At 42.2% G+C, this 12500-nt stretch overlaps 1 protein-coding gene across 3 annotated transcripts; it reads right to left on the bottom strand.

Annotated features, from left to right (window-relative positions):
• Positions 1–1660: 1660 nt before the first annotated feature.
• LOC137298305 (toll-like receptor 4) lies at positions 1661–12309 on the bottom strand. Of its 3 annotated transcripts, none has more exons than XM_067830499.1 (4): positions 12175–12309; positions 11783–11867; positions 9614–9698; positions 1661–5088 (listed from the first exon to the last, which is right to left on the bottom strand). In XM_067830499.1, the coding sequence occupies exon 4, from the start codon at positions 4975–4977 to the stop codon at positions 2323–2325; it is 2655 nt and encodes an 884-aa protein (XP_067686600.1). In that variant the 5' UTR covers positions 4978–5088; positions 9614–9698; positions 11783–11867; positions 12175–12309; the 3' UTR covers positions 1661–2322. The 3 variants fall into 3 exon arrangements, with proteins under 3 accessions (XP_067686600.1, XP_067686603.1, XP_067686601.1); XM_067830502.1 differs by having other exon boundaries at positions 1667–5088; positions 9614–9772; positions 12175–12297; XM_067830500.1 differs by lacking the exon at positions 12175–12309 and having other exon boundaries at positions 1667–5088; positions 11783–12127.
• Positions 12310–12500: the final 191 nt, after the last annotated feature.

Genomic DNA, 12500 nt, shown 5'->3' on the forward strand with positions numbered 1-12500 from the left:
TTTGCATCGTCTTGAAAAACGATGGTCGTCACTATAATACACACAGATCGTCTCATGCACACAGATCGTATCATGTGTTCAGGTGAACCACGATTCTCTTTGCATCGTCTTGAAAAACGATGATCGTCACTATAATACACACAGATCGTCTCATGCACACTGATCGTGTCATGTGTTCAGGTGAACCACGATTCTCTTTGCATCGTCTTGAAAAACGATGATCGTGACTATAATACACACTGATCGTGTCATGTGTTCAGGTGAACCACGATTCTCTTTGCATCGCCTTGAAGAACGATGATCGTCACTATAATACACACAGATCGTCTCATGCACACAGATCGTGTCATGTGTTCAGGTGAACCACGATTCTCTTTGCATCGTCTTGAAAAACGATGATCGTCACTTTAATACACACTGATCGTGTCATGTGTTCAGGTGAACCACGATTCTCTTTGCATCGTCTTGAAAAACGATGATCGTGACTATAATACACACAGATCGTGTCATGTGTTCAGGTGAACCACGATTCTCTTTGCATCGTCTTGAAAAGCGATGATCGTGACTATAATACACACTGATCGTGTCATGTGTTCAGGTGAACCACGATTCTCTTTGCATCGCCTTGAAAAACAATGATCGTCACTATAGTACACACAGATCGTCTCATGCACACAGATCGTATCATGTGTTCAGGTGAACCACGATTCTCTTTGCATCCTCTTCAAAAACGATGATCGTCACTATAATACACACAGATCGTCTCATGCACACAGGTCGTGTCATGTGTTCAGGTGAACCACGATTCTCTTTGCATCGTCTTGAAAAACGATGATCGTCACTATAACACACACAGATCGCCTTGAAAAATGATGAGAGTCATGATTATATGACCAGTTTACATTTCGTTCCTTGTTACTCCATTACTACCAGTAACCCCCGCTACTACTTTCCTGTAAACGTATTTCCGAATATCCTCAACAGCTGTAAGAGTTTTCAATCGTCTGTCATGACCACCTGTGTGTTTCCACAACAAGCCGCAAGAGTCCATTCCAATTGTTAGGAAATAATCGTATCCTTCAAAGCTGCTTGATGTGTTATTCAGTAAAACGTAATGAAAGCTAATAGTGAAACATACCTGACTATGTTGTAAATGTTCCTTTGTCATAAGTGACATAAACTGCTGAGCAATAACAGGAACCACCAACCTTTACTGGTGACTGAAGTGAAATAAACAAGGAATGGCTATTCAAAGCATTTCATACACGTGTCCTAGTTATGCTTCAGGTCTTGCATTTTTCCGAGTTACGGCGACTGTTTAAGAGCTGATAATATTTGTTATTTTGCTCAGTCCATCTTTCAAATGTATGCGCTTTCTTTCTTAGGCTGTGCAATAAGCTTAAATGACTGTTTGAGCGTTGTTTTACTTATATTATGACGAGACAGCTTGGCGTGGAGGAAGGGTATGCTACTGACAGAGCATGTACCTTCATCAGGGCTTCAGTGCACGACCGTCGTATCCTGGTTCGGTTAATGGATGCAACACTATATGAAGTTGCAGCACCAGCGGCGCTGTTTTGAGCGCCAGCGAGGAATAGGAACCCCGTGGCTGGTTGAAACGACTGGCTTCCCCGGACAAATGAGCAATGTCACGCCCTAATTCACGAAATGGTGGTGTAAAGCTGCTTTATTCAGAAAGGCCTTCTGTCGAAAATACATACAACAGCATAACCAACCGCACATCAGAATATCAAAGCCCCTACTCTGCATGAAAAAAATGGAATTACAGATTGCATGACATTTATTAATTAAAAATATTTGAAAATGAACCCGTTTTTGGTGCGCTTATGTGCACAATGGTCTTAAGTGCACAGAAAACATTAATATTCATCAGTGGGCGGAGCTTATGTGACTGTGTCACATTCACAGCAAAGTATCTTCCTCCGAACCAATGGAGGGAGTGAACGAACACACGTTTCTCTGTTGTACATGGAAGATGTCTAATTTCTCGGCAACAACGAAATACTCTTAAGTGCTGCAGAACGGGATTTTAACTGATTATAGTTAATGCGAAGGCCACACCCGAAAAAGATTACAATGTTATCGTCCCTTGAAAAAACTGTAGCGAAGACTTGCTTTCCTATTATCTGATATGTCAACGCAAAGCGAAATCCGTATATAAACATATACATTTTGTACTTGTGTTGAAAAAAAGTATTACGGTATTACGGTTTCGAACATCTGTTGTTTGCTGTAAGTAGTAACTTCACCAGTACCTAACATCCATATATACAAAAGGTGAAGACACCCTTCCACAGACTATCAACTACGTACGTCTGCACGGTCGTCGTGTTTTATTCTTCTGATAAGCTCCTCCCAGAAAGCCTCATCCCCTGTGTAAGGCAGGCATGGATACGCTTCCAGAAACACAACCACCTCTGGCGGGAGAGCTCTCTCATCCAGCATCTCCATGGCGACGGGGATAACAACGCCCTGTCGCGTGGCCATTCCATGCATGACCGCCATATTGAATTCAAGTTCCCGATCCCTGCTCTCGAAGAAGTCTGAAGTTATCAGCGCCAACGTTTTCTTGGAGCCCAACACAGCTTGCTCAATGATTTCCCGGGTGCTCCTCCCGGACAGAAAGTCGACCTCGCTGATTAGACAAGATATATTATTTTCCTTAAATTTATCGAGTAGTTCTCCTTGTACAAACTGGCGCCAAGTAATGTCATCCTCATCATAGGACACAAATACATCCCTCAGTCTATTGGAGGGCGTAATGAAGTCTGTGGGGTAGAACGGATTGAGGCGCCTCCTACCGGTGTAGTAAAGGTAACGCAGTTTCCAGCGTATGTAGTAGACAGTGCTAACCATCGCAAGGACGAACAGAACCACGATGAACAAGCTCAACACTATAGTGAAGAGAGACTGATCGTTACACCTAAACCACAGGACTCTCGCCAAGTAATCGAACTGCCCATATGGAATAAATGAACCATTCCTTATGAAACACAGATTATTATTATTAACAGATCGGATGATGACTTTGGTTCGTAGGCTCCAGGTCACAAACTCAAGGTTGTCACAGTTACATTCAAGTGATGGGTTGTCCGATATGTCGATGGTGATATTGGTAAAAGTGACTATTTCATCCAGATCCCGAAGCATATGCGTATCCAGTGTTACAAGTTCATTTCTGGATAAATCCAGGTATTTCAGTTTCGTCATATGTCCAATTCTTGCTCCGAGCTTGGTCAATGAATTTTCATCCAATTTCAGTTGTTCCAAATGCACTAAATTACGGAACACACTTTCCGGCAACTTGCGTATTCGGTTTCTACTAAGGGTAAGAATTTGTAGATTTTCTTGTGATGAGAATATCTCGCCTTGTCGATCCAATGCCAGCGACCATCCCAGATTGTTGTCATGGAGATACAGGTGCGTGAGATTGGCCATGTCTTTGAAAAAGGTGGGACTGACATCATTGCACTGGTTGGATGACAGGTCCAGCAGCTCCAGATCGTGCAGACCGTACCAAGGGCCACCCCAGCAATAAAGTATATCTGACGACATGTTAAGAGATCGAAGGGAATTGCTTGATGTGAATGTGAGATTTGGCAGAGGGTATCCCAATCTTATGAAGTCTGCTCTCAGTGTATGAAGATTTGGGGGTAATGGTATGATGTCTATATGGATACCATAGCCGTATTTTGCCTTTACATCATCGCCCTGGACGTCACAAGGACCCTTTGAATCACTGGACACGTTGAAGTATTCTATGGCTCTGTCGCTGTTTTGTTGAGTAATTTTAATGTGTCTCGTGTGTATTTTGTCACTTTGACAATATTCTGAAGTCGGCTTTGACAACTCGGCCATGGAGAACGTCATGTGTCTCTCCGTCCGTGAATTAATGACTTGATGTCCCATATCCAGGAACTCTAACTTTGGAAGAAAGATAATTCCCAGAAGGAAGTTGGCGTCTATCAGTTTGTTGCCTTTTATCGACAGATATCTGATTGTTCGTGGTAGGTTTAATATTGCCTTTTGGTCCAAACATGTAACCCAGTTGTGGTTAACAGTAAGTGAGGTCAGCCTGGTCTTGCGAAGATGCTGAAAATATTGACCAAATAAGGTCATGAACTTTCCTCTGTTGATTGTGGTTAGCACAAGGACTCTTAAGGACGTGTTAATGAAACTCTCAGAAGCAATCATTAAATTTGGAAAATGAAAATGGCCGTTATCAGTCATGTCTAAAACGTCTAACGTTGGCAAAGCGTTGAATACCCGAGGATGTATATGTGCTATCCCACATCGGGAAATGTTCAGTGTCAGCGGGCGGCTAGTGTTGATGTTCTCAAACAGGCTTTCAGTGATATTATACAGACTGCAGTAGCCAGCATACCCACTAAAATCAAGTACTTGCAGGTTTAAGAGTGTTTGAAAATCCTTCCCAAAACGAAGTGTGAAAATTGAGTCTGAACGGAAAACCCGGAGTGCCACGAGGCCCCTCAAGTCAGGGTAGTTTGTAGCTAGTGGCACGGTAGCGCCATCGGTATTGTTCTGTATATCTAGTACATGCAGTTTCGTCAACTCCGAGAAGACACCGATCGGATATGAGTCATTGTTGAGGCGCATGTGGTTACTTGCCAAGTATAAACGTTCTAGTGACTCGAGACCATGCAGGGCTCCCCTTTCAAGGTGGGTTAGTGAATTGAAGGATAGGTCAAGGTCACGTAGGAGAGATAACTCGACGAACGTGTTGTTCTTTAAGATGGTGATGTTGTTGTGTTTAAGGTCCAGATTCTGGGTTGCTGTTGGAATGCCTTGAGGCACCGAGGTCAGGTTCCTGTTTGAGCAGTCAACGGTTACCTCCCCTTTGATGTCACGACGACAAGTACACTGCCAGGGGCATGGCCAAACACCTTGCCAGAGTGCGGCTATTATCATCCACACTGTTAATGTATTTCTATCCATGGCCACCCATAATTCCTAGGCTCCTACGATACTGAAGAATTATTACCGCTTAAGAATTATTACCATTGGTCTATTCGGCAATCGTCCAGGGCTTTTTGGTTAATGCCACATCTGCAATAGAACGTTCAGTCTTCAAATATTATACACAGGTGGAAAATAAATAAAACGACGAGTTACATTACTTTGGCAATAATCCAGAAATACACCCCAAAAGGGCCCCACATAAAAAACAACAACAATCATAAAAATAATAAGGCTCAAAATGGTCACCAGTCTCATTTTCACCGCACCCCACCGGGTACTCAAAACATCTAAAGTGAAGTCATTTACATAAGGAGTCACTACTACATACCACACTATTAAACTGGTCCAACTCCCATGAATTCCAAAGGATTTAATCTAGTGACCGCGTTACCCATTTGATAGTCTGTCTAACAGTCCCTGAACCACATTATTTTCCTTAGAGCCTAGGCCCCCATGCAGTGCTAAGACTCTAAATAAAGGAAGTCTAGATTTCCCCAGGTTCAAGTGAATCTCTGGTTGGCCTTTGGGCCCCTTCAGTTTATATATTGGTTTGTTACAATCAAAATTATATATTCAGAGACTAAGCATTAGTCTACCCATCCAGTTGCTCTCCCCACCAACCAGTCTAGTTCACCTGATAAGTATCCTTTGACATAGGATCCATGCGAACTCTGGAGTTGTGCCAACAAGAATATTGTAGCTTGACATCCTCTTTTTATTGCAATTGCGCGTTAAGAGGGGGCACTCTCCTGAATGTCGAAACAATATAGTATACACGAAAAATGACATCCTCATCAGCAGCCACATCTTTTCGTAAGCTGTCAATACTTAGGTATAGTTATTTAGGTCTTCATTCAGAGTTTAGACTTTAATGCGACAGTAATTATTCACTTATCTTTAAATTTTATATGGAGTTCTGTTGAAACTTACCGCTGCTTTGAATGTTTACGTTGAAGTAACTGTCCATGTAGTTGCGTGGATTTTAGAGCATTTAGTGCATGGATATGACATAAATGGTTTGCTTGAAGGACATGTGCGACTCATCCACTGGCCCAACTTTAAATTTCATTTGTTGAAACCATAGTCATATCAAACGTATGCATGTATAGTGATTGTAAAAAGTCATACAACGAAGTTTGTACACGATGACGTTTTCGTTCGTAAGTATATTTGTACCCAAAGCATTTGCACATGAAAACACCCACGAACACTTCACTTATACACACTCGAAAAAATGAGACGAGATAGCATGCTGCACGGGACAGTGAGGGTACTCGCGACGTGTACAATGCAAGTTGGATTATTGGTCTTGTACAGGATCTCGGATGTTTCATAATGGCAGCTGATAGGCATGAGGGACGCAGGCGTGTCCTTAAGATACATTTCTGAGCATCGTAAGTCAGTGGTTAGCAGACTTATCCAGACGCAGTGACAGGTGGTGAGAAGGACAGATCTAGTCATGGTCAACCTAGGAAGATCAGTGCATGTGATGCTCGTCTAGTTAGAATGGCGAACAATAATCTTTTCATTCCGCTAACCACTTACGCCAAGAATGGACATAAGAAGCAGCAGACGTTATCTTGTTGCGTGAGTTAGTGAATAAACGTCTCATATCAGCTGGACTAAAGACTCGAAGGCAACTCCAACGCTTACGTCTAACACCTAGGCTTATGCAAGCCCGATGGCTCTGGGCTAGACAACACAAACACTGGAACATTCGAACTTGGCAAAGGGGTAATTGAGACGCATAAATTGATCATGCCACAATTTGTACATTCGCTGACGGTCGTTTACGTGTCAGACGGGCAACCAAGGATCAGCTGAAAATGAAGTGTGTCCAACCTATTGTCGCTGGAGGCGGCGGATTCATAGTGGTATGGCCTGGATTGATTTGTGACGAGAAGGTGGGCATCACAAAGAGATTATTGAAAAGACAAGATGACAATGCTCCACCACATCGTGCTATTGTTGTATAAGAAGATAAACAAGAGCATAGAGTCCCTTCATTGGCGAAATCAAGTTTGAAGAGACTTGTAGACAAGTAAACTGGTGTGATCAACCTCTGACCAACTAACTCGAGCTTAGAAATACTTCAGTGAAAGCTTGAAACAGCAAAGGTATTTATGGGAGTTATACATAATCTAGTACTCTATGTGAGGCGAAGATGTCAGGAGGTGATAAACAGCCAAGGTGACTCCCATCACTGAGGGCCATGATGTCGGTTTTGACTCGTGGAAGCTGTCATCAAACGGTCCTTAGTTTACAGTTTGTGGTGTTCAGAAACATAGCCCACCTTACACGTAAACGTTATTCCTGCGTGCCCAAACTTTGTTACATCTTTATTTGCCACAAAAATACCATTTAAACATGATTGAAAATACACCACAATGACTGGAGTTTGTCTTGTAATGATATTTTGTACCTTTGAAGTATTGGTTGATAGACATCCGACAATATGTGTGACATCATAAAGCGTTAGCAGTGAAAATGGCACTTTATGTTCCACAGTGTCAGAAAATTAAGGTTGCTTGACCTTTTACCGTCAGTTTATCATTTAAAAACTACAACATTCATGAACCAAACATTCTTCTTCACAACAAATATCTGTAAAATAACGTTTCGTGACATGACGGTCAAAACTACAAACTGTCAGCTCAATGGGCAGTCTGTTAACAACTTTAAATGTACAGTTTGATTTCTCGACTATAATGGAAAAAATACTGGCGCCTTAAAGCCTAATCTGTGAATGAAGACCTAAAATAACTATATCTATGAACCGACAGCGAAAAAAGCCGAGTCCTTTTTCCTTATGAGGATGTCATATTTCGTGTTTTTCTCACGATCTTGTTTCCACACTCAGGAGGGTTCCCTCGCTTAACGCGCGATTCCATTCATTAAAGCAAAGGGAAAGTTATGTCCATTTTTAGAAGTATTATATTTGTATAACTGAATATCTGACCTAGGGAAATTATTTTTATTTAAAAATAATAAAAGTGTATTTATTTTGATAATGTTCATCATGCATAATACATTACACGCGTATTAAAGAAGCATGCCCATAGTGACGTCATCGCTCTCACTAGAGCAGCTATATTCAAATATACTCTGCGAGCGCTGTGGCCAAACAAAGTTTATATAAATAACTACAGTGTAAGGGTGATTAACCTTTATATACAGAGGGTGTCAAGCTATTTCACAAGGATCTGTAGACCAGTCTACCAAATGGCAAAACCATACTTGCAAAAAAATGAAAATGAGAGGGAAAACCTAACACTACTCTTGAACCAAATGTTCTGATTTCACTGTCCAGCGAGGAAATGGAGTTGCTTTTGGGGCAATGGACAGTGATGCATGTGCGTTATATACAACACTTCGTCCATCTCGGACATCAAAGCTAGAATCACGAACACTTGACAAACCACCCATGGAACAGACTTTTGACAACTGAATGACCTACCACACTCCACCCCTACCCCGCATGGTTTGAAACCTGATCTCGAGTAACAGCTTGTTTACTTTGTCCGCAAGGCGATATCACAGAGAAGCTGCACGTCTGCAGCCGTTCTAGCGAGTACTCGGAAGGAATCCAATGCCAGACAACCTACAATCACCTCCCAAAAGAGTTTATCGTATAAAATTTCACCATGAAGGTAATAACTCGGAGTTAAAAGGACTGACTTTCCTGGTCAAGTTTCATTTGGTTTGAGGAAACCCAAGGCGGTTTTTCTAACTTGCTCGGTTTGAATTTCAAAGTTTCATTTCAATGTTTGGTTCGGACACACCCGTCTGTGAAAAGGTATAACCACTGAAATGTTAGAAGCATTGTACTCAGTTGATTGAGGATGGTTTTACGCAGCTTTTCCCAGTGTTCAACCAATATCACTGTAAGGGACACCAGAAACGGGTTGCATACAATGTATCCATATCGGGCATGGAACCCGAGCCTTCGGAGTGACGAGCGAACGCTTTAACAACTAGATTCTGTGTCCGTTTTCTGTTGTGTGTGCTTGTGTGTGGCTTGAGTGGCATACTATACTCAACATATTCGTTTCACTATAGTGCATGGCACCTCAATATGTCAGTGGCTATGACACAACTATGCCTTCAGTGACACAAGCATGGCTTCAGTGACACAGCCATGCTTTCAGTGACACAACCTTGCCTTCAGTGACACAACTATGGCTTCAGTGACACAACCATGCCTTCAGGGACACAACAATGTCTTCTGTGACACACCTATGCCTTCAGTGACACAATTATGCCTTCTGATACAACTATGCCTTCGGGGACACAATATGACTTCTGTGACACACCATTGCATTCACAGACACTCCTACACCTTCACTGACACAACCCTTCCTTTATTGACACATTTATGCCTCCAGTGACACAACTATGCCTTCAAGGACACAACCATGCCTTTCAGGGACAGAACTATGCCTTCAGTGACAGAACTATGCCTTCAGTGACAGAACTATGCCTTCAACTATGGGTTCAGTTAGACAACATTACCCCACTCGGGAAGCAGTGACACTGAGGTGACTTTACTATCTGATGAAAACACCGTCGTTGTTCTCACTCAAGCTCTTAATTGGGTATACAGAAAACATACCTTGTCGTGGCGTGATGCTTGGGGTGCAGGATGACTAACCACGATGTCCCAGAAGTGACTGTGTGGTGACTGTACTGCTCGTCCCCTGCATATAGAGATAGTCCTCGTTTATTGTGTACACTGCTGCGCCGCGGTTTCTGTCGTGCCCCTGACAATAGTCTGCTTCAACAGAATAAGATTTAAGTGTGTGTTACCGGCTACCATGATGTCACAACGAAAAGATGAAAGCCATGTTCCTGTGCAGGATGGTGTGTTGTCTAACTGAAGGCCATGTTCCTGTACAAGGTGTGTCGTGTAGTTCATGGACATGTTCCTGTGCAGGACGCTGTGGTGTCTGGTTGAAGGCCATGTTCCTGTGCAGGACGCTGTGGTGTCTGGTTGAAGGCCATGTTCCTGTGAAAGATGGTGTGGTGTCTGGCTGTGATGGAGGTCGTGTTACTGCACTGACTCTTGTTAAATAGGCTGAATGTTGTTACTGTGCAAGTGTAATGTACAAATTGTAGCTTGGGAATTGAATTGACAGATTACTTGCTGTTCCTGACTGAATACTGTGTGGATGAATTGAAGAGTTGGTCAGCCTGATGAACACTGTTAGTGGTCTGGATTTACAGAATGCTATACTACTGGTTCAGAAACAGTGTTATTATGCTAACCTCATGTAACTGAGCTAATTCAGGTATTCCTGCCAATGAATAACAAGACACAAGCAATGGGTAAACTATTATAATCTTATGAGGAGTGGTTACTTACAAATGATATTTTGTTAATGGGTAAAAGGGAGGGGAGGCAAAAATTACATTGTTCATGGTCAAAGTTTCTCAACAAAAACACAATGTCACTGCAGATACACTCAGGACAATTATTAGTGAATGAATATAGCTGACACTCATTGTTACCTCAATAAAACCCTACCTTGCTGTATTAAACCCCAGGACTGCAATCAATTTGGATGTTGGTTAAATGGCCATGTGTTAAAAGATTCAGGCAAACATACAACCTCTCTGGCTACCTGGTTCTGCTGCACAACATGCATGTTAAATAGAACAAAATGTGGAATAATGTAGCTCATGATCAACTTGTATGTGGACATAACAGTTGATATACATGTGAGACATAACAGCTGATATACCGAAATGTGGACATAATAGTTGATATACAATACATATGTGAGAAATAACTTTGACCAACCTGCATGTGGACATAACAGATGACGTACAATACACATGTGGGACGTAACAGATGATGTACAATACACATGTGGGACGTAACAGATGATGTACAATACACATGTGGGACATAACAGTTGATAAACAACCTGCATGTGGGGCATATCAGTTGATATACATCCTGCATGTGGACATAACAACTGATATACAATCTGCATGTGGGACATGACAGTTGATGAACAACCTGCATGTGGGACAAAACATGACATAGCTGATATACAAAACGTATGTGGACGTAACAACTGATATACAACCTGTATGTGAGACATAACAGTCGATATACAACCTGCAGGTGGACATAAGAGCTGATATACAACCTGCAGGTGGACATAACAGTAAATGGCCAACCTGCATGTGGGGTATAACAGCTGAGTTACAAATTACATGTGGACATAACAGTTGATATGCATCCTGCATGTAGGATATAACAGCTGATATACAACCTGCAGGTGGACATAACAGTTGATATACAACCTGCATGTAAGACATAACAGGTAATGACCAACCTACATGTGGGGCATAACAGTTGGTACATATACATCCTGTATTTGGACATAACAGCTGATATGCAACCTGCATGTAGGACATAACAGTTCTTCACACTGTGTATGATTAACAAGTAATGTGGGGATCATGCTGTGCTGAAAAAAGCTTGCATCTGGCATTTCTGCCTGTATGACAGACAGACACTGTAATGTGACTACATGTGACCTTATTTGACGTAAATGACATTCTGCACTGGTCTGTGACAAGCTATTTCCATTCAATACTGGCGTCACCTTGTTACTGTTACAGTTTGAAGTCTATTATGAAACAATTATGGCTTCAGTTAGACAACATTACCCCACTCGGGAGGCAGTGACACTGAGGTGACTTTACTATCTGATGAAAACACCGTCGTTGTTCTCACTCAAGCTCTTAATTGGGTATACAGAAAACATACCTTGTCGTGGCGTGGTGCTTGGGGTGCAGGATGACTAACCACGATGTCCCAGAAGTGACTGTGTGGTGAATGTACTGCTCGTCCCCTGCATATAGAGATAGTCCTCGTTTATTGTGTACACTGCTGCGCCGCGGTTTCTGTCGTGCCCCTGACAATAGTCTGCTTCAACAGGATAAGATTTAAGTGTGTGTTAGCGGTTTACATGTAAACACCAACAATGCATATCAACCTGTGATAACATAGTCACATTGCCGGTGCTGACTGAGTTGTTACAGTAATAACAACGCAGAAAATGCATGTTCGATTACACGTGTTACAGACTACACAATACTGGCTGGCCTGTTTATCATGATGGTGATGATGCATGCATGAGTGACCATAATAGTGCTTACGTTGACAGACGACAATATAGGTTGTTTGGTCAGACTCGCCTTGACGGTAGCTCGGTAGCAGACGGTCAGGTGACAGAAAATTCCTGTCTGAATTGTTTGCCAGATGTTACCATTTCGTGCAGTTTCTGCATCCACATATGGACGGTGCAACAATGACGTCACTAGTAGTGGTTGGTGGGCCACTACTGTCACTTAAATTGACCACGTGGTGTACTAATACAATGAGGCATCTGCCTTTGAAGATCTGTTTCGGAATCCGTTGTCATCAAAAGGGATATTATTTCACCAGGAAATACTATGTATGGCCATGTGTGGCACAGTTACAG

Source organism: Haliotis asinina, chromosome 10, assembly GCF_037392515.1.
Source record: "Haliotis asinina isolate JCU_RB_2024 chromosome 10, JCU_Hal_asi_v2, whole genome shotgun sequence".
Taxonomy (NCBI): Eukaryota; Metazoa; Mollusca; class Gastropoda; order Lepetellida; family Haliotidae; genus Haliotis; species Haliotis asinina.

Bases quoted from the DNA above. Each gene is read 5' to 3' on its own strand.
- LOC137298305 (XM_067830499.1), bottom strand. From the start codon at position 4,977: ATGGATAGAAATACATTAACAGTGTGGATGATAATAGCCGCACTCTGG.